Here is a 25,526-nt window from a genome sequence, read left to right on the forward strand (position 1 = left end):
CTACATAAACTTCACATCCTTTTTTCTTTTAGCCTTATATCAACTTCAAGTGCGTTAATTGACTCACGTCAACTAACGCACTAAACGGTATTACCTTAATAAGCTTTTTTTCTTATCTAAATAAGATTTTTTTAGAATTACTCATGAAACTTTATGCGGGTCGGTATTTAACGAAGACTAAGAATAAGCACATACTGGAAGGACAATTGGAAGGTCTATAAAAACTGGCGACTTTTAACACTACATTACAAATGAGGTAAGAACAAAATGTACAGTTCGTTTGATTCGTTAATATTGACGAACCATACCGCTATCTCAACAAGTAAAATTCTTGACAACTACTAAAGGATGTATATATATATATATATATATATATATATATATGTATATATATGTGTATGTGTTCCGAAATAAATAAATTGACGTAAATGTTTAAAAAGAACCTTGATTATCGATTGTTTTCAATTTGTTTTTTGCACAATACTCTGCCAATAATTGCACATAGTTGAATCAAGTGGCAAATAAGCGGCGTGCCAAAAGAAAACTAATCACCTATATGTCGATGATATCCTAAGTATTCACCACAGATTAGAAGTTCCACAAACAAAACGCGTAAAAAAAATAATTCTGTAGAATTAATAATAGAAATTGAGTCACAACACAACACAGTAGGATCAATGGGCTATTCAGACTTGCCAAAACTACAACTGACTTGAGGTAAAGGCGCTCGATTTCAAAACAGTGCGTGTCTTATATGCAGTTGTATGGGATGGGAAAGGTGATAACGTTTTGTCAGGGGAGAGAATAGTCAATGAAGATAAAAAGGCGCGAAATTTAAATATCGAAAAAATGAACAAATGGTATATACTTTAGAAGAGTCTACATATCTACTTTTTATCGTTGCGCAGCAAAAGCTGAAACATCTTGCGTTGTCACATCCTCAACCAGAAAAACATAAGCTACATATATATGTGCATAAAATGTATGTATACACCCTTTACGCTATAGTCAAAGCGCATGCTAAATTTAGAAATGCCATTTCACGCTAAAAGGGAAGTAAATAATGAATACAATTAATATATCGGTACGTAGATCGACGGGTTCCTTTCAACATCAGTAAATCAATGCTGATCCGTGATATCGTGCTGCTGAACGCATGTCTTTAACTTTGTAGGAGTACGTGTTTGACAATGGATTGTTGACCTAAGTAAATAGTAATTTTCAAACCTGTATTATCAATGTTACAACAACCTAACAACCAAACTACACATCCCTATCTACCTCCTCCAGGGAAGAACGCATTAATTCGCATGTGCTTCTTAAACCTCATTTCGACTGATGATAGCTTGGGAATCCTTTTTAGGAAAGGACTGTGGAAAAATTAAGGATGTGCAGGGTATCGCTTGTAGAGATGATATGTATCATCCATTTATCTGCTACGTTGTATGGTTCACCATTGATATTGACTACTGTATCATGGCTGCGCTTTAACTAGCAATACATGATTTCATCAGCTACAGATTTAGCCTTTGTCTTTAGTTGTTATATAAGTAAATAACCCAACGCTCAAAATTTCAACACAATTACTTATCATAAATGTAAATTTTATTGAGCAGAAAGCCGCGCAGTACATGTCTTCAAGAAAAATTGTTTCCTAATAGTATAAGCTTTGTAGCTGACTATTTGAATTCAAACCTCCCCTTTTAAACAAATTCTTTGATATGCTTCTGTTTTTAACAAAATCAGTGATCACACTGGATTATCTTTCTTCATATTATTATGCGTAGCTAGGTTATAGATAGATAGATAGTTTTGGCGCAATGCTTAATGCTTTCTTAAACATCATAATAGAATAAAGAGTCATCAGCATCACGGTAAAACTGGCCAATTTTTATTACCCTCAGCATTTTTTTTTGTATCCTCCGTAATCATTACTTTCACCATTGTTAGCAGTCTATATATATATATTCTTTGTCACCGAGAGCTAATTTATGAGCAACTTCTAATGAACTTTTTCTTCGTCTTAAACAATATAGTATATATATTTCTTTACTTTGGGCTTGATGAGGAGGTCGCGATGGCTCAAATGACCTCGTATACAGAGGTGTCTGCGACGCGAACGGGTGAAGTAAAGTTCTCATTTAAACCAACTCGGAGCTAGAATGCAGCTTAGCCTTTTGAATCAGCTCCTGTCTCTTGCTAACCGTTATAGATCACCCTCTTAAGCCCCGTTTACAAACTGCTTTTAATCGCTAGCCGAGCCAAGAGTAGCGTCATAACTCAGATGACGTGATGGAATCACTTCAGGAGAACCATTGCACTCAACAGTATATCGCTTTCTTATCTCCGACGATGTTCAGGTCATGGGTTGTACGTTCTGCCCAAATGCACTTTCTTTCGTTTGAGCTAGCACAACGGTATATTTAACAAAGCTGCATAAGACGTTTACTAATTTACAGTGCTCTCTTTATCAATCATAATAATTTTTAGCATGGTGTATATAGCTTCCTTTCCTAAATATTGATGCTTCCTATCGAACTGCCTCAAGACCGTGGTGCCTATTATGATATGCTAGATTAATGTAAGTAGAATAATTATATTAACAGCACTACCACCAGCTACCAGCTAAGGAGGGTAAGGAGACTTGTATGGAGAAGGTGCACACAACATGAAGTAAAATGCCTGTGATATATGTATGTATGTATATATATATATATATATATATATATATATATATATATATATTTTTTTTTTTACTAGAATGTGTTATAACAGCGAAGTGAAACAATTGCTGTTTATATTACTTTGCCTATTTTCGTCTTGTACCTACTGTAGGTAGAAGCATTGTTTGATATACATATACGTTTTTTCGATCGGTGTAAAAAATGGGACGTCTATCTTTTTCTTTCTTTTCTTCTATGCCTATAATCTTATAAGAATATATATTTTCTTGTAGCTGACTCGATAGGTTGTCGAGCTGATAAGCTAACTTTACCAGCATCGTGCGATGTTGCTTTTTACTCCGTTGATACCATTACTCTAAACATGGTTACCTTTCAATACCATCGCACGGGTCCCTCGTTACCTACATCATCGCCTGTATTTTTGCCCGGTATGACAATAGTGATTTGTGGACATACCAGGTAGAATCTGAGGTTCCAAGTATGCTTCTTGTATAGAACAATGCGTTGGAATAACCGGAACAGTAACTGGACTTCTTCTTTGATCCTATCGTCCAGTTCGTAATAGATGCCTTTGTGTTGTTTGTGAATTTTTAGTTCTAGCTATTACTATCGTGTCACTCGTCCTTTTCACTAACTCCTTTCGCTTTATTTTCTAATTTAGCATTATCTAGAGGGCCTTTTTTCTTTTTACTTTCTGAAAACTTCTTCATTTATTAATTCACTTGGCTCGAATTTCCCGTCGAAACGTTATTATGTAAATCGTCGATTATTTAAGCAGGATGAGATCATGTTCCGATTTGCACAGACCGCGTTTATAGTTTTTATTGGTTTGTTTTCTTTTTTTTTTATTTATGTATTTTGTCAATATTATGATAATTTTTTTTAGGTTAAACTATTCCTTAGCCTTGTTTCTTGCAACTGTTTACTATACGTGTGATATTATTATATGAGATTTTCATGTTAGATAGTCAGTCGTCTTTGATTGCCGTATTATTTCCCGGCATTTGTTTTCACTACCCGTGACCGACATAAGGTGAACAAGTCCACCCAATGTGTCGCTTCAGCGTTGACGAAGTTAGACACGGACAGCTGGGGCTGACTTACCAGTAGTTGTGAGTTGAAGCAATCAGCTTTCCGTGATTCCCGACTGCGGCAGTGGATAACCGCAGCAGAAGTTACACACAGACTTTCTAGAAGGCAAAGGGCAATTTGTATCACCAGTTTACCAGCACACATGTGGCCACCGAATAACAGGACAGCACGTCCTTTTTTGTGTGAGTCCCAGACGGTAACAGATTGAACAAACTGAATCCACTAATAATCCACCTATCCGGATGATCAACTCCCCTTAAGGCGCCACAAAGAAGTCGCCGGCGGGATATTAGGACACATCTACAACGGAGCCTTTCGCGGCGAATATCGCGGAGCTCCGGATGATGGTCCTCGAATATCTACGTGGTAGGCAACTAAACATATTGCCAGTTCAGCCCTTGAGATTATTTCTGACATGTTTCTGCTGTTTACATGTTCATGAAGCGTCCCCGTTTGGTGGCATTGCTGGATCCGTCATCAGATTCTTCATCACTTGCCATAGGTGGTATCAGTGGAGGCGAAGGTAGCCGTTTCAGGCTTAACCGCAACTCCTCAGAGGAAACGTTGTTACTCTAAAATGAATCCAAAAAGTGACGCGGCTTCATCATAGTATTACGAATTCGGTACATGAACAGACAGTCGTAGAAAACTACTACAGGGATAAGCCATTATAATAAAAATGATAAAAAAAATAAGTTGTAGAAGCTAGCATTCATTTCTAGCTTTCTAACACAAAAAGATATTTTTGAATTTTACCTTCCAGGCGCGTGTGACCTTACTGCCGCCATTAGAGACGTTGTCCTCATCATCGTCATCACTAACTGGTTCTTCCCTGTAGCCTAGTTGAGCAGGGCACTTCATGACAAGGTCCTCCTTCGAAAAGAGCAATGATCGGCTTTTGATCGTAGCAGGCATGTCAGCGGATTCGCCTGACGCTTGTTCACCCAAGCGAGCAAGTAATTCTCCTGAAAACAATTAGGAGAACGTAACTATCAGCAGACTGCCAATGGATCCTGATCTACTATCTATTCTTTTCTACTAAAACTCAATTAAACACACCACAAGGCAACGAAAGAGACAAAAGAATGGAAAGCACTTGCCGTTGAGTTTTTCCAGCTCTCGCTGTTGATTATTTGAGCCCTTCGACTGATGGTAGAACGAGTTCTTGAGGTTGGGCAGGAGCAGCAAGGAGAACGACAGGAGGAGCACCATTACGCACGTCGAAGTCTGCGCGCCATTATTGGTTGTGCCAGAAACGCTTCCGTGCTGTTGATGCTGTTGTCCGCTGATCTGGTTCTGAAGGCGGCGTAACTGCATCAGCAGCGAGTTATTTTGCCGCTCAAGGCTTTCGACCTTGCGCTGTAACTGTACATTCTGCTGACTGCAAGCTTTCACTTTGCTCTCTAGCCCATCCACATACTCTTTTTTTCGTTTTCGACTATCCTGTGCGCTCTGTTTGTTACGGATCTTGCGGCGAATCTTCTTCAGCTCACGCTCCTCGTGTTTAGTAAGCGGAAGTTGTGAAGGAATACTGACTCCTTCCTTTTTCATGAGCCGAACCTCTTCGTCGGTAAGCACGAGTGTACCTCCTGGCCCAGTAATTGTGCGACCTTCATGTTGTCCTCGTCCACGCTTCAGCGTTTTGATGGCTGTCGTCGTAATGATCTTGTGGGGACGTTCGCGCCCACCGATGCCGGTCAGTGATCTGGCTGGGGCGTCACTTGAGGTGATAATGATATCGGCAGCAATGTCCGTTTGCAGTACATCCTCCTCATCAATCTCCTCCACCTCCTCAACATCGCATAGCTCCTCCTCGTATACAGGCGATGAGGTCACGTCCAGTTCAATGTCTTCATCACCAGTGTCCTCCTCTTCGCCACCGCATGACGAAACCCCCGATGACGTTGAGAAATGGGGTGAATTTGGTGGTTCCTGCTTCATTGTGCTACTGGGGTAGGAGCCATTGACAAAACCACCCTTCGTATGGCTGTGATCGTTGGGTGTCGCCTGTTGCTCTTTAGGTTGCACGGCCTGTGAACAGTAAGAGTGCTCGCACATAGCTAGGGGGTCGATTGACTCCTTTTTAATGTCAACTTCTTCAATGTCGGGAATGCAGAGTTGAGATCCGGCCGTGTCTCCTGTCGAATGGAAGAATAAGAGCGCTTGCATGTATTGTGTGGGAGTTCAGATTTCTAAATTAAAAAAATCTTGATGTTACTCACGGATTGGTGAAGAAGCTCCATTGGTGCACGACTCAAGTTATAGAGACGGCGATAATACAAAGGGTGTGAAAAAAAAATAGAGAAAAACCATTACCAAATGGGAGACACAACGTTTACAATGTCCATTAAGATACAACCTGCCACTACTGTTAACTACATATACATACGTACCATTAGTAAGATATTTTGTCCAAAATTCAACGGACGAATCCTCATTAGGAATGTAGTCGTTCTCTAATTCTGAGGGGAAATCCGACAGAAGAGACGGTTCCTTATCGAAGATGGAGTCTATCGGATCTCGATCCAAAAAGTCGAAGAAGTTCAGGGTGTCAAGAGAAGTCATTGTTGACGCGGGCGATGGGCTTCATAAACAAACCAAATGATCAATACAAAGGCGAAAAGTGTGTTTCATTTTTTTCAGCTTCACAGTTCAATTCAGATACACGACAAACGTGAAAAAGCTAAGTGCTACAATTCAGGATAGGATGTTCATTGCAATTGGTAAAGATACACAGAACTGAACACAAATTAACTTTGTAAATTTGTCCCCATTTACTTAATTTTAGCTGAAAATAGAATTTTGCGTGCCACTAACCCAACAGCACCAATCAGCACTAAAACAATGACTATTGGCAGTCAGAAACAAAAGTTCGTAGTTCCGGTTAGAAACTGTGCGATACCTCACTTGATCAGAGATGATCAAGTGAAGTACTCTCCTTCCGTCTCATTGTTACAATTTTGATTTAGTACGGCGAAAATATTATTATAATTATTGTACACAGATAATACATTTAGAACATACCACCAAATTGTTTCCCGCCCATCCCCTCAACCTACTCGACCTTTTACTTAACATGGCCTATATCAAGTAAAAGTATTTTGTAATGGACACTTTTTCCGTAGTTGTCAATTTAATTTACGTCGGGCGCCTCCGTCTTTTTTTAAAGTGAGGTTATTTGCTTGCCGAAAAGTAAATTGCCTACCTTACATTAGCAAGGGGTAACAACTAGACAAGTAAAGAGTTATTCAATTAATTTTCGTCTCGTTAAGATAAAAAATTCATTTATATAAATATATATATAAAGTATGTAAATTACTTTCAGTCAAAATGTTGGTGCATCGGACTGAAATGAAAGGACGATCTTCATCCAATCGATCACAGTCAGCAAAATAGCGCTGCATATTTTTATTACATTATGGTATTATTATAGGGAAAGCTTCACCGGAGCCGTTGACACTACCCATGCGACCTAGGTGTAACCGCTCACTTAAACGCTTGTCAACCATTTACTCACTTAGTTTAATCGAGAAATAATACTATGCGACAGTAGGACATAGCAGCTAAACGTTCAGCAAAAATGCTACGGCTCATAGAGGTCCCAGTCATGTGAAAATAGATTTGTAGTATTTTACACCTAAACCACAGTTACTCGATGTAAGCCTACCGGTGTTTATCATCCCAGTGTTTCCGGCAAAATTGATGGTCAACCGTTGCCGACTGTATTTGATCAACGGCACAGATCACATTCAATTATTGGAAACCAGTCCGATCCGTAACCATTCTACCGCAATCAATCAGATACTACAACGCCATTGATAAAATCTAAGACAAGTAATACGCCATAGCTTAAGCCTAGGAGCCAACCGGTTAAAATAAAGAGCTAGATACTACGACTATTTTTTTTTGGTTATTGCGTCTAACAGGCAGTAATTGACACAAACTTGCTCAATTTTCTCTCTGCTCGTTGATAGGCGCTACTATGCTTTCATAGGCAGCTGTCCGTATTAATAAAAAGCAAATAAATTTGTACAAAACAGAGCAATATACACGGCTTGACATTATAGTCGACGCCCGGTCGCGTAATTGTAGCACGTGGAAAACATAACTACAGTGCCGACAAAACGATATATAATTCATATATATGTATATATATATTTTTGAGACTTGTTAGATTTTATGAACTTTATCACACGATAGATGGTCGATTTTTTAGAAACCCTAATACACCGTGAACGTTGTGCACCTATGTCACTTCACAGATCCACGCCTGTTGAACACGTAAACTGAGGCACATGATCGGTACTAAAGCCCATATCACATCACTGCCGATGGGTGATTACTGCGATTGCTACATTACAACAACGGCTTGCGTTGTCAGCGCGATCATCATCTCTTTCTTTCTTTCTCGTTCTGGGCCCCGCAGTCAATATTCCGTCTGTTCGTCTGCCCCTAGAGATAACCATTTTCATGTCGTCGCTGTTATCTTGACCGCGTCGCGTTACGAAGACATACAAAGACAAATCGAGAACAACATCATTGCGTACCACAGAATAGCACAAGTGTCCATTCTATAATTCTACACAGTATATATTTGACACAAATTTGTCTCGATCCAGCGAGATGGGACCCCTGTCCTCTCAAGCAAACTGAATAAACTAATTTGCCCCTTTGTAGCTACTTTTACTTTTTTTTTTTTTTTTTTTTATAATCCATATATTATCGACTATCCTATTAATTACGGCGAACAAATCTGTACAAACCTCGCCGGATGTAATCTTTACAATAGCGAGATACTTGGATATTTGTCTTATGAATGAGTGGTATCGTTTGGCCAGTTCGAAGCACTTGAACCTCCATTATTTCTAAGACTAAAAGGTAGCATCTTGTAATCAAGGTTCCTGTAATGTAACGAACATCGTAGATACAAGCTAGAACACAATTGGTTATGCTGTAACCGCATTTATATATGTTCTAAATGCGAGTAATAATGCACGTTAAACATATGTTATATTACTGTACTTCCTGAACAGCTGAAGCTACGATACCATAAATAATGCTAAAATATTTTGGACCTTTCAAGGGCCTCCAATAATAATAATAACAAAAAGATATTAATTAAAAAAAAAACACTAGAAATTGACGCGATTGCCCATCTTGTTAAAATCAAAGGCTTGGAATTCTTCGAAAAATTATAATAACTACTGTCTCGTAAGAAAATACCTGACTTTACTCCTCAGCAAAAATAAAAACTTATAATTTGGCCTATGAACGTGTCCTACTGCGATTATTAAAGACTGCTAGTAGGTGTTTAGCTGTGCTACACAAATATACATGGTACATACCAAGGGCTAATGCAGGACGAACTACAAATTGCAAATCTGGGATGAAATAGAATCCTACAGATTAACAAACGACTAGAAGCATAACTTGGTTTGTAGCAATTAACTTTACCATGAAGCAAGTAACACTTTACCTTTTGTCATCGTCAAAACAGACGCACCAGAATTATAAATATATATTTAAACACATTTCCACACAAGAGGAGTCCACCGAATTTTGCCTTCTATTTATGTTTGTAACATTAATCTATCAGGCCGGTGACCAATGTCTTTCCTGTGTTACAATATTTTAGTCAGGCTGGTTATTCAGTTGAATCTTCGTCTTAGCATTTACAGCGCAATAATACGACGTAGCTTGTCCTTGGACAAATATCTGTTTCTGGCCCTTTGACTGATACACACACTAGACGACCTACTACGATTCTTTTGTCCTTACTACAATGATTTCATAATCCAACAACCCGTCACCTTATTTAAAGCTTCAATTGAGTTTGTATGCGTTTGCCTTCGCGGTAGCATATCACATCATATCACCACAGGGCAACATCAACCCTACAAACAATAGAGGGGGTCTGACACGCATTGAGTATTTAGCCCCTCTGCCCTTCCCCCTCGCCTAAACATATCGACCAAGCCTTATCTAGTGCTCTGTCGTTAAGCTACATTACTAACGATGTATTTTTTTTTTAAATATTTTGATATCATAGTCATAATGAATTCTAAGCTTACTTCCATAACCTTGTTGCCCTCAGAGGGAGTACACTGCTGCACTATATGCTGACGAAATTCACGAAAAGTTGCTAGCAGCTGGGGCAGTTGGACAATAGATAAAACTGTTACGTGGCGTAAGTACCGACCTGCGACTCCCGTGTTTTCAATACATTAATATGGCTACTGCAGCCATTGCTGGTGCTGAGCGTAGCTTAACTGCCTCTAAGGGACGCCCTAACAGCTGTCGGCAAAGTTTGCGGAAGAAAAACATCTGCGGAGTGTTGGGTAGCTTGGAGGCGTTTTGGATGTGTGCTTGTAAGGGTAAAAGCTTTAAAACAACTGGCCGCCAATTTTTACTTGGTGAATTTAACTTTAAGGACTGTGACAGATGAACGGGATAGCATTTCACAGGAGAATGGCGGGAAATAGCGCCGACGATAAAATGACTAGACGCTACTTTTTCATGCCGATGATACGGATTACCGTTCACACTATGTTCTTTTTTCATCGCTGTCGCAATATTAAACTTGCTTTGATTATATTTACTGAAATGAATCTATGGACATCTATATTACGTGCACTGAACACACACATACGCCGCACGTCACCCCATAAAGAGTACTGTCCTAGATTGAGGCTCACACACATTGTTAGGACAAAATTTATTTTAACCTTGAGATTCATTAATTAATTTAACGCTCAGTCCCTTAGCGCCAAAAAAAAACCGTTGGGGCACTTTAAGAAATGGCTTCTGTCTGCCGTTATCAAACATACCCTAAAGGATAGTTTTATATTCTTTACTAAGGAAAAGCATTTCAAGCCTGACACTCATTGACTGATCGACGGTCTTCTGCGATTTAGATAATCGTCCACATCTTATCTATCCGGGAGAAGATCAAAGTAAGCGGCATTTTTCTAAATGATGGCAACACAGTACAAGCCCTTTCTTCGCCATTGTCAGTAGCGTTGCTACGACAAGCGTCACTGAGCATAGTATAACAAAGCTGAGATGTCAACCCACTTATGGACAAGAGTAGCTAATAATGGCATGAAGTACATATCCACTTCCGAGTCTTCATTTTTGTCTTAGCTGCACTTCCTATTGTTCTTAGTTCATGATGGTTTCCCCGCTCGTTTATCGTGCGGCTACTTCATTTAAATGGGAACAACGCGGGTGTTGCCAGCGTCCCATGTCGTCATCTTCATCTGAAAATCGCGCGTAATAGTTGACACAGGCTATGTAGAGTAACGGGTTGCGCAGCCTTTTGCCTTGAAGCACCTAATCGGTTCGCCGACTTAGTTCGTGTCGTAAAAGGTTTGTTATCAGTGAATTTTACCCTGTACACATCAGTCCTATTAGTGAAAATCATTACCGATATAGGAACTGCGATCATTTAGTTATAGAGCTAACTATAGGATACAATAGGTCCATTCGATCGAAGACAGCAAATCGCTTAGGTTGCTGCCTTGTATCGTGTCGTATTGGATATATAGCATTTTTGGCATCGTCAAACTCAATGAAGATGCAGCTAATCCCTACCATAAGGCGAAAAGCACGTTGCGCCGTCTACATACATACACACCCCGAACGCGCGTAAGGCTTACGTATGCTGACTGTTTATATACTCCCTCTGCTACACGTATTCTTCAAAGGCAACAGCTTGTCAGTTAGCCGATTAAGCAAATAAGCCGTCCGCCTCTTCTGCAGCATGCGCCTCCTTATGCTTCATAGCGACAACAAAAACTTATCCACATAACATAGACGGATTTTATAGAAATCCCTACGGATCAACCTAGACGCTACTGACGCAATGCAAATCGTAAATCGATTGTGCTTTTGATGTGTTGTGAACCATAAGCCAGAATACTAATTCACAATATGAATATTTCAAATCTGAAGCAATACATTTATGCAATGCTTTCATAAGCATACAGTGTTCTGCCATTTTGATAAACCTCCTAAAATCATCTTGAAGTTTCCCTAGGCCAGTTTTCCACAAAAAGTAATAATAACTAGTCCTTTCTACGAAATTATTTAAACAACTTGTGACGATATACAACAAAACTGTTTTATCATACAACCTTATACAGTGTATAGTAAGATACACTGATAAATTTGACTATTCTACAGCAATATTCGAATTTAATTGTTCACCTCAGCTTGATACAGTTGAATTAAAGCGGCCGATTCGGTTTATCGTCATCATGACCACTATTATCATTCGATGCCGCGTCAAATAAAGTTCATGATACCGCATTGCTGTTGTATTGATGCCAGACGCAACACAATGTGAACGGTTATGAGTGGCAAACCTTCTTTCTTCTCAATTTTACCACCGGCGTAGTATTTAACGCCTGTTCCGTTTATACCGACCACGTAAACCCCTACAAAGCGTGGCACAGGCCAACCAGAAACGTTGGTCATAGTTGTTGATGCTTTACACTGGACCTGCCCAATGTTGCCGGTGTATGCGTCGTCTGGAGTTTCACCAGCGTTTCTGCCCCACTTGGCCATAAGCCATCGCTGTCTTTTGGAAGACTTTCGCCGAGTGCGGCCACGTGCTTCAGTTCGCTGTACCATATTGTGTATAATGTGCATTTTCAACCATTTAGTAAACCGTATCGACCGTGTGCATAACTACTATGTGCACATATAAGTCACCACAACATAAAAACGATGACTAATGTAACGATTACATTTAGGTAAAACCACCGTTACCTAACGTTTTGAAAACGAATCCTCCGCTTTTATCCGCCTCAGTCAGCCATATTAGTACACGCCATTTTGAGAAGCAAGTTTTTGTCCACATATTTATTGCTAAAACATATCGTAATTCAATTACGTCTTATAGTAATGTACATACCTGTCAATGAATGGGAAATTTTTCCTTTTACATTTCGTTTGCCCAAGCCATTTGCTTGCTTTGCTAGTGCTCACCTATGTAAACGATATAGCACTTACCACTACATTAGCATACATCGTGTTTTTGTAGAACATAAATGCATCGAGGCATCCGAAAAAACCGCGAATTGGCTTAGAAACGGCCGTGGTCTATCATGGCCCTTATTGTGTGGGTGTGTGCATGTTTGTTCTTTTTCATATGGCCACGTTCACTAGCAGTGTCATGTGGGAGCAGAAGCGAAAGCCTCGTTAAGGGCAAGACGGCAAAAAAAAAAATGAAATAATGGGGCCACTTTTCAACTGACTTATCTATGGAGTACTGGCCCCACCGTCAGTCGATGGGGGGGCCTATCATTGAGTCACCAACGCAGAATCAACAACAGCGACCTTTTGGAGCTGTTCGACCATCTTCAGTAAAAGAAGCAACACACGGGCTCAGCTAACGAAGTACAGCACACAAAAGCAGTTTGACGGACGTAAATAGCAGTGGTGCGGAGTCTCATGAGTGCATCAGATTTCTGAGAAGAACAACAACGAAGCTTCGATAAAGATATTTTGAAAATGATAATAATGATGAGTAGCAAACTCCTTAAACAATTCGTCTCTTCCGTACTAGTGGTACCTGCTTGTGATCGTTGCATTTTGCGCAGCATTTAATTATAGTTCGTGATAATACAGTTTTAGTTTGTAACATAAACACGAACGGCTTTCATCTAAGGCATAAGAGCTTCCGTTCTTTGGTTGGTGAATGATAATGATCTCTAAAGGTCAAACAAAAGGTGCTTCAACGCAGAACGAGTTTTGTCGATGTGCTTCGCCAGCTGTAGTAATTCTCTGGTTTCCAAACCTTGAACAGATTCAAGTGTATCGTGATGGATACGTTATGCTATCCAAATATCACAATAAAGTCGAATAATTCTCACCTGGATTTCAAACCGTAGCAAAAACCTCTTTTTTTAGTCCGTCTCTGTCATGTCGATCAGAAAAAGTCCTGCTTATTGTTTTTATTTACACAAAAATAATAGTTTTTCTAACACTTGTTTCATTTTGTACACTTAACACGCACAGAAGCTTCTGATCGACTAACGATATAAATTCATGACATGATGCTTACAGGGCGCACCTTCACATTAATGCATATGTTTGCCGGTCGACGTTATTGACCCGTTACTCGTCCAGCTGCTGTCCCACTAAATGAATATACGAGATCCGGCCTAACTCTTGTGGCAGCTGAATAGGTCTATTGAGCAACTATTGCGGACTAAACGGATCGCCAGAAGGCCGGTGATTCTTAACTTTACGAAGGTCCTCTCCGCTTTCTCGCTGATAGGGCTGCGCCTCTGTCCTCAAAGGCCACCCTACAGATCTTAACGGCTTCTAAAACTGCAAAGAACCACGTGCAAGGGCCACGACTATTTAAGTATTCAGTGTCCACAATTAGTAAACAGCCATTTTATTCACGAAGTAACAACGCCTGACGTTAACCACCACGTGGTCCGCAATAGCGAATGAACGTGGTAGAAGAGGTAGTAATAGAATTTCCTTTTTGCACAAATTCGGGGGCGGTAGCCGCTTTATGGTGTGTTTACAGCTTTAGCTGGCCGATTAATGGCTTAACATTAGCGTGGTGTTCACTAGTCTCCAAATGATGGCGGATCCGAAGAAGTGGTAAGTGTTTGATCCACTGTTCAATGGTTCTTGGGGCCCGAGTGCCGATTACTGTAGCAGTCGCCCGATAATCCGACAGTCCGCATTGGCTGCGTTGCTTGTGGTGGTTTTCCTCATGCCGTGGCGTCAGCCGCTAAGCGTCAGCTGCTACTGCTACCTACCTGCCGGTCACCGTAATACAGGCAGAACTGGCTGTCTCTCTGGCCTCTCCTTTTTTATGCGTTGTCCCTTTGCCTCCATTCGACGTCAACATCTACGTTGGACTAGTTGTACTCGTAACTGCAGCAAAGGGCTTCTAGCAATCACTATTCGTCGGTTATCATGTTTTGCCGTTGTTCCATTCGTGCGTAGTTCTGGCCAGCGGCAGCTGGTAGAAATACTAAAGAGTCGGTCACTATCGTTGTAACAGTTCCAGAAGCTGTGTCAGCAGGAAGAGCAGAAGTCGTGACGCAGGGCCGTCCACTTGCTTGCCACCTCTGGCCGTTGCTGATCCCGCAGAAAGACTGCTGTAGCTAAACCAGTATTGCAGTTACGATTGCTATTAAACGCTGCTGGTACCCCGCTGCCGTCGCCGACGCAGCGCTTCGGCCGGTTGGCCTGCTCATGGCGGCAGCCGCTACCACTTCTCGACGAGGCTCCTCACTCAACGCGACGCTAAACAGGTTAGCAACCACACAGGCACTCACTCCCGTGCAGAGAAGCGCTGCAGCGGGGACCAGTCGTTACACCTACTTATACTTTTGCGGGCCGATTGGCACCAGCCACAAACCAGCAAGCGAGCAAACAACTGGAACGCCGCCATTCCAGCTGCAATCGACGATGAAGGAGAGTATTTCCAACAGCAGCGTTTGATAGCAAACCGCAGCATTTGCCCGGCAGACCACAATAACCAACAGACGGTCAATAACCGATCATATTATATTTGCCATACAAATTATTATATATGGTTTATTAATTTCAACGTACGCGTTTATGGTCGCACGAGAAGATCCACCTTTAACCCTATCAGAAGTCTCTATACTGTTAAGGTGCAAAGTGGAGGCAAGCATTTATGTTTCATGCAAGACCAGGTCAGCCCAATCTACCTGCTTCCCTCACGTAGAATACCTCTACCAACCGAATGGACACCCGTAGTCAATGAATTGCTTAGCGAATAGCGCTTAATTGTTTCGAATCTATGCTGTTGGCGTCTCTACTATCTTTCGCAATACAATTTTAAAATAGAATAAAAAATTACTGTGTCCATTATGCCAAATAAAAAAAAAGTAAAAAAGAAAGGTCTTGTAGCTCAGATGAGGAGAAAAGCCATTTTGCTTCACTTTGCATGTGGCCTCGTATCTTAAAGATCAACTATGGTGGGATAAATTGAACTGTCGCCGTGATCTTAGTGGGTAAAGTTTTTGTCGGCTAACCTTAGGGACACCTTCGTAATTCGTTTCGTGCCGGAAGCCAGCCGTCTGTTCGATGCAACGATTAATGACGGCACTGGACGTAAGACTCTAAACATAGAGGATAAATTGACCTATCTAGGAAAGGGGACGATGGTTAGTGTATAGAAACACCAATAATTAACTTGAGATGTTTCAGTAAACAATCCTATTGGGGTATTGCGGATATTTGCTATAGAGTTGCATTGAATACACCCATTGCGTGCGTGCTTAACTCCCCACACATACTACTCGTAGTGTACATAGACGTTCTGTTTTGCTGAGCTATCTAACTCAAATGTATTGCTATTGACAGATGCATCTCTGAGTGCTGTCAAACCCGGGGGTAATGAGCTACGAATGTAGCTCACTCAGAGATTCTTCAGAGAGCGTCTTGCCAAAAAAGTGTAATTCCTTTTTTGCGATCTAGCTATGTCCATGATGATTTAAGCAAGAGACATCAAGCAGATAACTGTTTCTTGAAAGTCTAGTTATCGTACCGCGTTTATTATTTGCGTGTGTCGCAAATAACCTTCACCGGTAGTTATCGGGTGCTCGACGTCCCAACCTATTTTTTTCTAGGCATATTAAACAAGTAGAAGGCTCAGTGTAATAACAATAATATTTAATCACAGTAATAATAGTAATCGGAATGGTAATAACGTTTCGTGAGCAAGTAAACACGGCAACCAGTCAATCTAACAATATCTAGCGGTTTTCGAGCTCGTAAAGAAAAAAACAATATTCACGCGAATTTAGTTATGCCAAATTATCAGCAAGAAAGGGAGGTTAAATTAACACCGCAAATACTATTTCATTAAATGTTCAAGGCAAATTATGAATGTCTTCGATAAAAACGTGACACTGTACAGAAAGCCTTCTGTTACTGACAATATTTGGTATTATTTATGGCTTAAACAGGTTGAACCGAAATTTAAAAAAAGCACAGTGCAATATATTCATATGCAAATTTGTTTTGAAATGACGTAAGTGCTAGAACTATTAGTTTTTCGAAAAGAAACATTTTGCGACACTTCACAACAGCTTTAGCAAAAATTAGTCCCATAAATGACTGCTGAAACAAATTCAGTAGTACAATACCACGAACAATATTATCACTGCTTGTTTTTGAACGCAATGCAGGCATTTTTTCAACAATAAGGATATGTATAAAGATGCGTATCCTATTCTGGTATAGTAACCAGCTTCACTGATCTTGCTACATACAATTTTTGCTTCTCCTAAGGCTACGGTAGGTATCAGAAATTCATTAAGCGTTGCATATACGGTTCCGCTAATTTAAAAGTGAATGGTCACGCCAATACAGGCCAAAAATCTGACGGTTTAAATAGAAACCATTATAAAAAACTACGTGGTTACATACTGCTACCGCTGATACTACCCGAATAGCTTCTTGAACAGATCATTTCGTTGATGCTTCTGATATGGTTGACACGGTTCCCTCTGACACTCAGGCGAAACTGGTTGCATTACACCGTCACGTACACCGTGTGATGACCAGTTAAGTCGATAATACTAACCCGTGCTAGTTCTCTTGGCCGCTCGCTTGACTGTTGTCAATAACTTGTTTTTATTACTCACGTCGAGCAAAACTGCTTTGTGCATTAACGGCGCGGAATAAAGAATTCGTTCAGGAAGGGTCTGTTTTTGCGTGTCAAAGCACCAAGTATCAGCTAGAATTCAGCTATATACAGTGGACGGCTCATGACTCTTCTGTCAGATTCTCCGTTTACTGCCAGAACACCAACGTACAGTTTGAGTGACATCTACTTAGTACCATACTGATCTTGCGCTGCACATAAAAATGCCGATATACTCTGTCGGCTATCAGCCTAGTTTTATTAAATCGGACGTTTACGAAATTCAACTAAAGTGATGTAGATCGCACATATATAATTAAAAAAGATTACTTATCTTTTTATCATTATTTCAAATACCTTTTTTATTTGCTCACTTCTTGAAATAAGAGGGGGCTATTTCCCGTTCTAAGCCGTCTTTTTACTATAATGTACTTGTTCTCATCGAAATAGATTTGGACTTATCTACACCTATTCGGAGTCTTCTCGTTATTTGGTAGTTTAACGGCAAATGCTCACAGTTCTCAAATAACTTTTTTTTACATCAATTCTTATTCATATTACTATTCTTTAATATTGCTTTTTCTCTGCAACGTTTGCCTACCATAAGCTGTAATGCTGAAATGTGGTGACTCGCTGTTTATGTTCGCCATGCTCCACAATGGCACCATATTATACAGTATACTTTATTGAATAAAAAATCGCATCATAAAATAACGTTATAGTAAATATACGTTTTTATCATAAAAGGGGAAACTTCGAATTATTTGAAAGCGTCATTTTTTTACTAAAACTTCTTATTCAGAAATGTTGGATAAAAACTGCGATGTAGCATGGAGGTTTGTTCAATGATCGGCAGTAGCCTTAACAGAATAAACAAAAAATCAACGACACCACGACTGCTACAGGAAATAGAGCCTCCTAGGCACATTTCATCCATCATCCAATTACAAAAGATTAAATTTTCAGTATTTTTTTTTTACAAGTAATTGCTCTCGTTACCGTGACCACAAATATGTATGATAAATAACGCTATTATATAATCGAAAAGAAACTTTCCATTGATCTCCAAACATGCTACTGTTCTTATCTATATAAAATAAATTGTTTATGTTATTGTTGTATTTTTTACCGGTTTTAATTTAGTCATTGCTGCGAGATATCACATTAGATAGCATGAACTATAAAAAAAAAAGTTATGCAAACAAAAATGACACAAAAGTTATTGAAATATGTTTTACAGACAAATGAATACATGAAACATACGCCAAAAGGTCATCCAACACTAGACTTATTATTCGTCAAAGGTTTGACGTAGCGTTCGTAATACTCTTCGAGAGCAGCCATTTGTATTTCCACGAGTAGAATGTGGCTCCGGGCAGCCTGCATAACCTTCACACACTCATCTGGTGTATACCCATATCTCTGCATCAAGTAGCACCCAACTAAGGTCGCACTTCGAGTCCTGCCGGCCTTACAGTGTACGTATACGGTGCATCGTGCACCCCGGCGACGCATGTGGTCTAGAATAAACAGGACACCTTCACGGAGCTTGTCAGCGTCTGGCGCAGCAAAGATGTCCGCAGTCGGTATCTGCAGAAACTCCACTTCGAGACTTCGCCAGAAAGCGCCATCTGCGCAAAAGCGGAGTTCAAAGTCTTGGTTAAGGCTGATGACTGCCGTCACCCCCTCTGCGTACAGGAGCTCCTCAACCAATGAGCGAAACGGCAACGCCCCAAGCACAATCGAGTCATCGATCCTAGAATACCATTCTCTTCCTGACATCTTTGATCGGATTAAGTTGTACAAAAGGGAGGGTATGAAGGATGCTCGTTGAAAGAGGTCATGCTTCAAGACGCGTTCCGGAACCACTGCAGGAAGTATCGCAACTAGTTTTCTCATTATTTTAGTCCAGTAAATGAATTGTCCAGTCTACTTATATTTTAAAGACACATGAACAACTGATGTGAACAAAGGATGAAAATCACCCACATCGATAATGAGCCAACCTTGATACACAATGCCAAGAATTATCAATGAACGCTCTGCAGCAAGTAACTAGCAACTGCAGACGATCAAATGATAGCGGAAACATTTTGAAGTAGCAGAACATGATGCTCCGCGACATCTATCAGAGACAAGGAAACTGACGAGAAGCCAGCGTCAGAAAAGCTCGCGACGTATTTATAGCCAAAGAGGAAAGTCTGAGCGAATGGACCAACGGTTACAGATCGATACATACAATATAGGCTATTCACGTGTCGAGGAGTTAAAAGCAACTATTATGTTCAACGAAAAACATACATACAAAATACAAGCACATGAGATTCTCGTACGCTATACAATAATGAAGTGCTGCTATGTCCTTTTATAATTTTTTGAGGCTTACACGACAGCGCAACCCGAATATTTTACTTCCTTGAAGAACACAATGGATAAACTGCTGCTTTGAAACAAATGGATAAACTATAGGAGATAACTATCTCCTATAGTTTACTATTGGCATTTAAACACAAAGATTTTCCTTCCAACAAAGCTGAGATGCTTCACACTGAACTCTCTAATGCTGCCATGTAACACTACTATGTAAGTGGCAATAAATTATCCTTACACCAGTCGGCTTGTCTGATCGCAGTTGTCTCAATTATAGGTTCCCTTTTTATAAATATAGACTACCCGCTTTGCTATCGAGTGCAACATTTAAATAAGAATACTAATATTGCGCAACTGTGTGCATAGACCAATATTGATATTATAATTATTGTTGTTATATTCAATGCGACATGGTAACTGCTTTTTGTCAAATCTTTCTAAGAAGTCCCAAAATTCATCGCATAATCATATATACAAGGCGCTGCGTCGCAGATTTATTAAAGCAAACGATTAGTATTAGTAATACATGGCTACGGGTAAAAACTCACTCTCCTTGTCGTTAGATAACCAGTTCTCTCTTGCACCTGTTTCTTATCCCGGTGATATGGACTCCAATCGTTGCTACAGCTACACGTTTGCTGAAATGTTTATTATATTTTTAAAAAGTCGCTACAGGGTAGATAACGAAAAGAATTAATACGAAGAACATTTCAGGACATTTGAAGAATACACAAACCCGTGTCGGATTCACAATGAAGCGGAACGTATAATGCCACCTTTCCTGTAGGCGTTGTAAATTTTGTCGTCTCGATACTTTTCCTCTGCGCCCTGTCAAAGGGAGCCGCAAATGGTGGTTGTCACATTTTTCATTTAAACCAACAATTTACCTTTTGCCGTTTTGCCATGGAACACGGTATCAATATGCACATACAAGTTTATTGGAAGTATTCAGAGGAAATTTAGGTGAGATACGTGTTTCTGCGTATAAAAGGATATTACTACCCAACAACGTCGTCAGCATAAAGGGAACGTCCGATTTAAATATGAATGCATATGTAATCGGTTCTCCTTCTGGGATGCTATACGGAACCAGTTGGCACGTGTCGATGGCAAGGCTTTTTGGGTGATTTACTAGGCTGCCTAAACTGTTAGAATCTACTAAAAGTTGCTCAGGTTCTGTTAACCTAGCAATTGACGTTAAGTCATTCCTGTATTATCGCGCTCAGCACACTACGGAACATTTCCTATAACCCCAAGAGTCTATATGAAGATATCGGACATTTCAGATCGTTGTGTATCGTCGTCCAGTGAGCTCGTAATTTTTTTAATCTTTTCCCAAACGAAGTATGCACTATGATTGTCTTTAACCTTTGCTTTGGATGGTAATTTGTTACGGTGCTGTACAAGTCTGGGGTGCAAGTGTGTATGATGCCTCAAAATGCAATTTCAGCACCATCTTAAGATTTCAAAATATTCCTGTCAGGATGTAATCGGGTTTTTTTTTGAAAAATGGTGATCTCTGAAAGCAAATGCGGTAAATATGGTAGGTGACAAAGAGCTCTCATTTGGGTTGTTTTTTATCATTGCTTTTTTAACAGTACACTTCAGCCTTTATCGACGAAGTAGGACTCATGAAGCTGTAATACATGAAACCACCAAAGAGACATCGGAAGTTCTACAGCTGTACATTTACTTTAGGTTGACGTTCCCCCGATTCATTTGCACTCATCCATTCATGTGATCACTTGTTTCTATTCTAGAAATTTTTCATTATAAATTCGGTGATAGAATGAGCCACATTGTAACCTGAAGGCAAAGACAAGCAATCGCCTCGATGTTTGTGTTCTTGATTTTCGGTCAAATAATTTGGCATCTATTTTCATAATTTTACCTTTTTAGGATGGCGAAGGTAAACAAATATGGCATTCTTAAATATATCAAACCTGACTATCAGTGAAGGATATGTTCAATTCCACCGTTGCTTTGATCTCTCACAGAGGATCTTCGACGAAATACTTTCAAGTTCAAAATTTTCTCTCCAGATCAACAGCTCATGGCATTTCCATTAGTTAAATTTCTAACGGCAAGATGTCGCACTACTATAAGGGTACTTTAAAATCTGAAGTTAGTATTTGCCAAATTTTCTACAGAACAACTTATTAAATCTTTTCAGAAACAAACCAAATTAGTTTCCAACCAGGAGTAAAAATATTATAGTGTGACACTTCTGACAGCTACTAACTTATCTACCTCTTAACACATTTAATTGATGTCTAAATTTGTCATCATTTGGCACGCTGTCATAACCTTAACTTTCAAGTATGAGTGCGGGATGATAACAGGCAATACAGACCAATATTTGTTGTGTTTTATTTAAAAAAAAAAAAAAACTTTTTTTGAAACAAACATGAATAATCAGATTTTATTACACTTAAATAAAAACTACTTCATCCACCCAATGGAATTCGGTTTACCTTACATAATGTGATTCTGATTCGGGAGCGAGACCAATCACTTGGCTATAATATTACATAAATATGGTGTCACTCACAAGAAAGAACGGCGAGCCACAACAGATAGTATTAATCCAAGCAGTTCATGAAAGAACTTGTGTCATTGTTTACGACTCGACCGTTCACTGTTTTTGTTCCCCACATGCGCACACTCTCGTTTGTATGACCCCTGTAAGCATAAACTATATGCATTATCAATAACTCCGAGAATCACATTTATCTATTATAAATATGCAAAACCCTAGCGGCTACAGCGTAATACGCGATACTAAGACCAAGAGCACGGATGTTGAATAATCAAGTAGTGCCAGCCCTCCCTCAGAATGTGAAAGTGAACCGGCCTCATTCTCTCTCTTTCTCTTTCCTTCTTTCTTTCTCACTAATGCTCGTCCCACATCTTATGATTTTTCTTTTTCAGGGAAGTATTCGACAGTACAAAACAGGTCTTTTTTCACAAACATTGACAACGAGTGGAGAGGGCACGACGTTGTGAAGGGGCAAAGTTATTGTGTCTTGCTCAGCTGTGTTGTCCATTGGCTTGGTTAGTCGTGGCTTTATTACAGCTCCGGACCGTCTCGTGTGTGCCTCTGTCCGTGTATACGCAGCATGCGGAACAGCGTGCGCTGCCGTTGCAACCCGATGCCAGTAGATCGAAGTGGACCTCGTCATGGAAGACCTGCACCGATTATCGAGCGGTCGCTATCGGCTGCGTATAGGCAGCTATATAGTTGTCGACCTGATTTCGTTCGACCACGCCGCGAAACCGGCAGGCGGGCGGGGGGGGGGGGGGGGTCGTGGTAGTATGCAGAGAACTTTTAGCAGTGCAGTAACAGTAATGGTCCTATAATAGGAGGAACCAATGGGATCTCGTAGGCTGTTGGATTGGTTGATCATTGCTGGACAGCTATGGTGACCGTCCAAATCATTAAAATAACAAGCGCCAAAGCGAGCAAGCTTAGGATACCAGTGAATTTCAATGCGACCAGCTGCAAGCACGCAATTTTGTCAAAAGGACCTACGTAGCAACAAAATTAATGAAAAGGAGGAGGGGCATAATTATTATAATGTATGTACTCTATTAATTCGCACAGCAAGGACACTTCTCATGCTACGAACAATGACTGGCGACTTCTCGAGAAAGACCAACGGTACAATCAGTGATAATGATATGATGAATAGGCAGAGAGCAATAGTGTACGACACAAGAATTGTGTGGTGGAAGTGTCAACTATATAGTAGGAATAAGTTATTACAATTATGAAAGGATCATATGCTTGAGTAAAGCTAAGGCCACATCAAAAAGGCCAGGTGGCTCCTTCCGGTGAGCAGGCCCTGGGCGACTAGTCGCAGTGACTCATCGGCCACTAACAGGCCAGACCTCGTCTGTTTACCAACACATTTTGCCATGCAACAACAAGGCGTCGCAGTAGCAGAAGCAGCAGTATCGAATGAATTCGTTTTTCGGTCGCACCAAGAAAGAGACATTCAGGTGGTTGCCGGGTTCAAGTTCTAGGAACTAGGTTATTTATCATATACCCATTATCTGTTGTTTACGATGATGTCCTCTTTTCTCTTTATAACAATTTGCCTGCATTCTACTCAACATTCTTATCAAGCGTTTTCGCAATTCGTTGTACCTATTCCCATCCTCTTTCGCTAAAAGTACAATACTTGTTTACGTATTCTGACGTCACCCGATATGTCACTTTTGGGGGTTTTTGTCTTTTGTTTTACCTTCCAAGTCACATGGGTCAACCTGAAAATAGTATTCTCCTTTATCACAGATGCCATAATTTCTTCGAGTCGTTGCGTTCAAATATCCAACAGAGTAGTCGCAACGAAAGATCGAAAGAGCTTCTAGGAGCAAAGCAATCAGCTATTTGCAGCAGTCAAAACATCATTGCCCTACTTTTTTTACTCTGTTCAGTTTGTGCGTCTATAATAAATAAAATACTTTTCGTTTCAGAATTATATAAAAAATCATATGTCTCCGATAAACTTATTAGTCGGATTTTCTCCCATAAACACGCTAAAACACTCTTAACGCAAATAGAAGAATGCTTATTTATAAATTCAATGCTATTCATAGTATATAGACCCATTCATAGTACCTTATATTCTTATTACTTATATTTACATTACTGTTTACTGCGGTTATTATCAGTTGTTCACGCGTTTACACTACCCAATTACCTGTCAAACGGCGACTTTTGTTTCACCACCTGGTCTTACTTACAGACGCGGCAGTTAAAAGTCCGGTTCGAATTTGGCAGGAATCAAGATTTTTCGGCATTTATGTCGTTTCCACGTCATCGCTAACCCGACCATTTTGTATTAGCTTGGTTATGTTCATTTATACCCTCGAGACGCCAGGTTCTTTATTCAACATCGATAACTGTTCACAGTATTACTCAAAATTGTGCTAGCACTTACTTGATAATAGTTATAACACAAAAGAAGGACCTGTGGAAAGTACTTTCTTGAAAAGAAGAGAATAAGGTATCTTTATTTTTTATTAAACAGTGTTCTTCGGCGGCGGAATAAAATCTGCTCACAACACCAAAGACGGCTTTCAGAAACAATCAGGACAATATGTCGCATAGACAGTCATCTGTGTTTCGTACGTAAAGTGTAACATACGTAACACACCGTCAGAAGCCAATACCACATTTAAGTACATCCCGGCAGCACTGTCGACCCATATTTAAGCGCTTGCTACGTAATGGCGATTCAAACAATAGCCTAAATCCTGTATTTCGGTACAAACATCTGCCGTATGCACACTGCGAATATTTTAAATCAGTCGCCAACGGGGTGCCCATAGAACCGGTGGTTCAGTCTGGCCGCCTAATGGGAAAAACACATTAATGGCCATTTAGGATAAGCAGTCAATCACCTGTGCGGTGGCTAGAGGATAATGGATAGAAGGGAGAAGCATGCTATGACTGTGTGGTCTTAGCCATACGCTGCTAATGGGACAGACCCCTTTATGTGTAGACGACGGCATCTGCTACTTACCAGACAACTGTGGTTATTTCCTAGTTGAAACACGCTTCGCACGTTCTAGCCGAACCACTCGTGTCACGTAGTTGCACGGAGTCAGCATCGATTTGAAACTTGCACGGTGGAGCACCTGATCTAGGCAAAGTGTGCCTTTTCTTACGCACAACTTTTAGCGATGCCAACTGGCCGGATGACGTCAGGATAGCGAATGAA

At 40.2% G+C, this 25,526-nt stretch overlaps 1 protein-coding gene and 1 pseudogene across 12 annotated transcripts; both read right to left on the bottom strand.

The window, feature by feature from the left end:
• Positions 1–1,869: 1,869 nt before the first annotated feature.
• LOC111254718 (uncharacterized) lies at positions 1,870–25,485 on the bottom strand. Of its 12 annotated transcripts, none has more exons than XM_022815862.2 (6): positions 25,329–25,481; positions 20,346–20,435; positions 6,170–6,360; positions 4,877–5,914; positions 4,533–4,741; positions 1,870–4,348 (listed from the first exon to the last, which is right to left on the bottom strand). In XM_022815862.2, the coding sequence occupies exons 3-6, from the start codon at positions 6,339–6,341 to the stop codon at positions 4,205–4,207; spliced, it is 1,563 nt and encodes a 520-aa protein (XP_022671597.1). In that variant the 5' UTR covers positions 6,342–6,360; positions 20,346–20,435; positions 25,329–25,481; the 3' UTR covers positions 1,870–4,204. The 12 variants fall into 12 exon arrangements, with proteins under 12 accessions (XP_022671597.1, XP_022671596.1, XP_086832430.1 ...); XM_022815861.2 differs by lacking the exon at positions 20,346–20,435 and adding an exon at positions 24,504–25,157 and having other exon boundaries at positions 25,329–25,479; XM_086976304.1 differs by lacking the exon at positions 20,346–20,435 and adding an exon at positions 22,349–23,151 and having other exon boundaries at positions 25,329–25,476.
• Positions 18,700–19,209, bottom strand: LOC147754665 (phosphatidylglycerophosphatase and protein-tyrosine phosphatase 1 pseudogene; annotated as a pseudogene).
• Positions 25,486–25,526: the final 41 nt, after the last annotated feature.

This window comes from Varroa destructor, unplaced genomic scaffold (assembly GCF_002443255.2).
Source record: "Varroa destructor unplaced genomic scaffold, Vdes_3.0 BEIS01000007.1, whole genome shotgun sequence".
NCBI lineage: Eukaryota > Metazoa > Arthropoda > Arachnida > Mesostigmata > Varroidae > Varroa > Varroa destructor.

Coding starts and splice junctions, on each gene's coding strand:
- LOC111254718 (XM_022815859.2), bottom strand. CDS start 6,341: ATGACTTCTCTTGACACCCTGAACTTCTTCGACTTTTTGGATCGAGAT. Junction 4,742..4,876: donor AGAGCTGGAAAAACTCAACG/GCAAGTGCTTTC, acceptor AATTGTTTTCAG/GAGAATTACTTGCTCGCTTG. Junction 4,349..4,532: donor AGGTCACACGCGCCTGGAAG/GTAAAATTCAAA, acceptor GATTCATTTTAG/AGTAACAACGTTTCCTCTGA.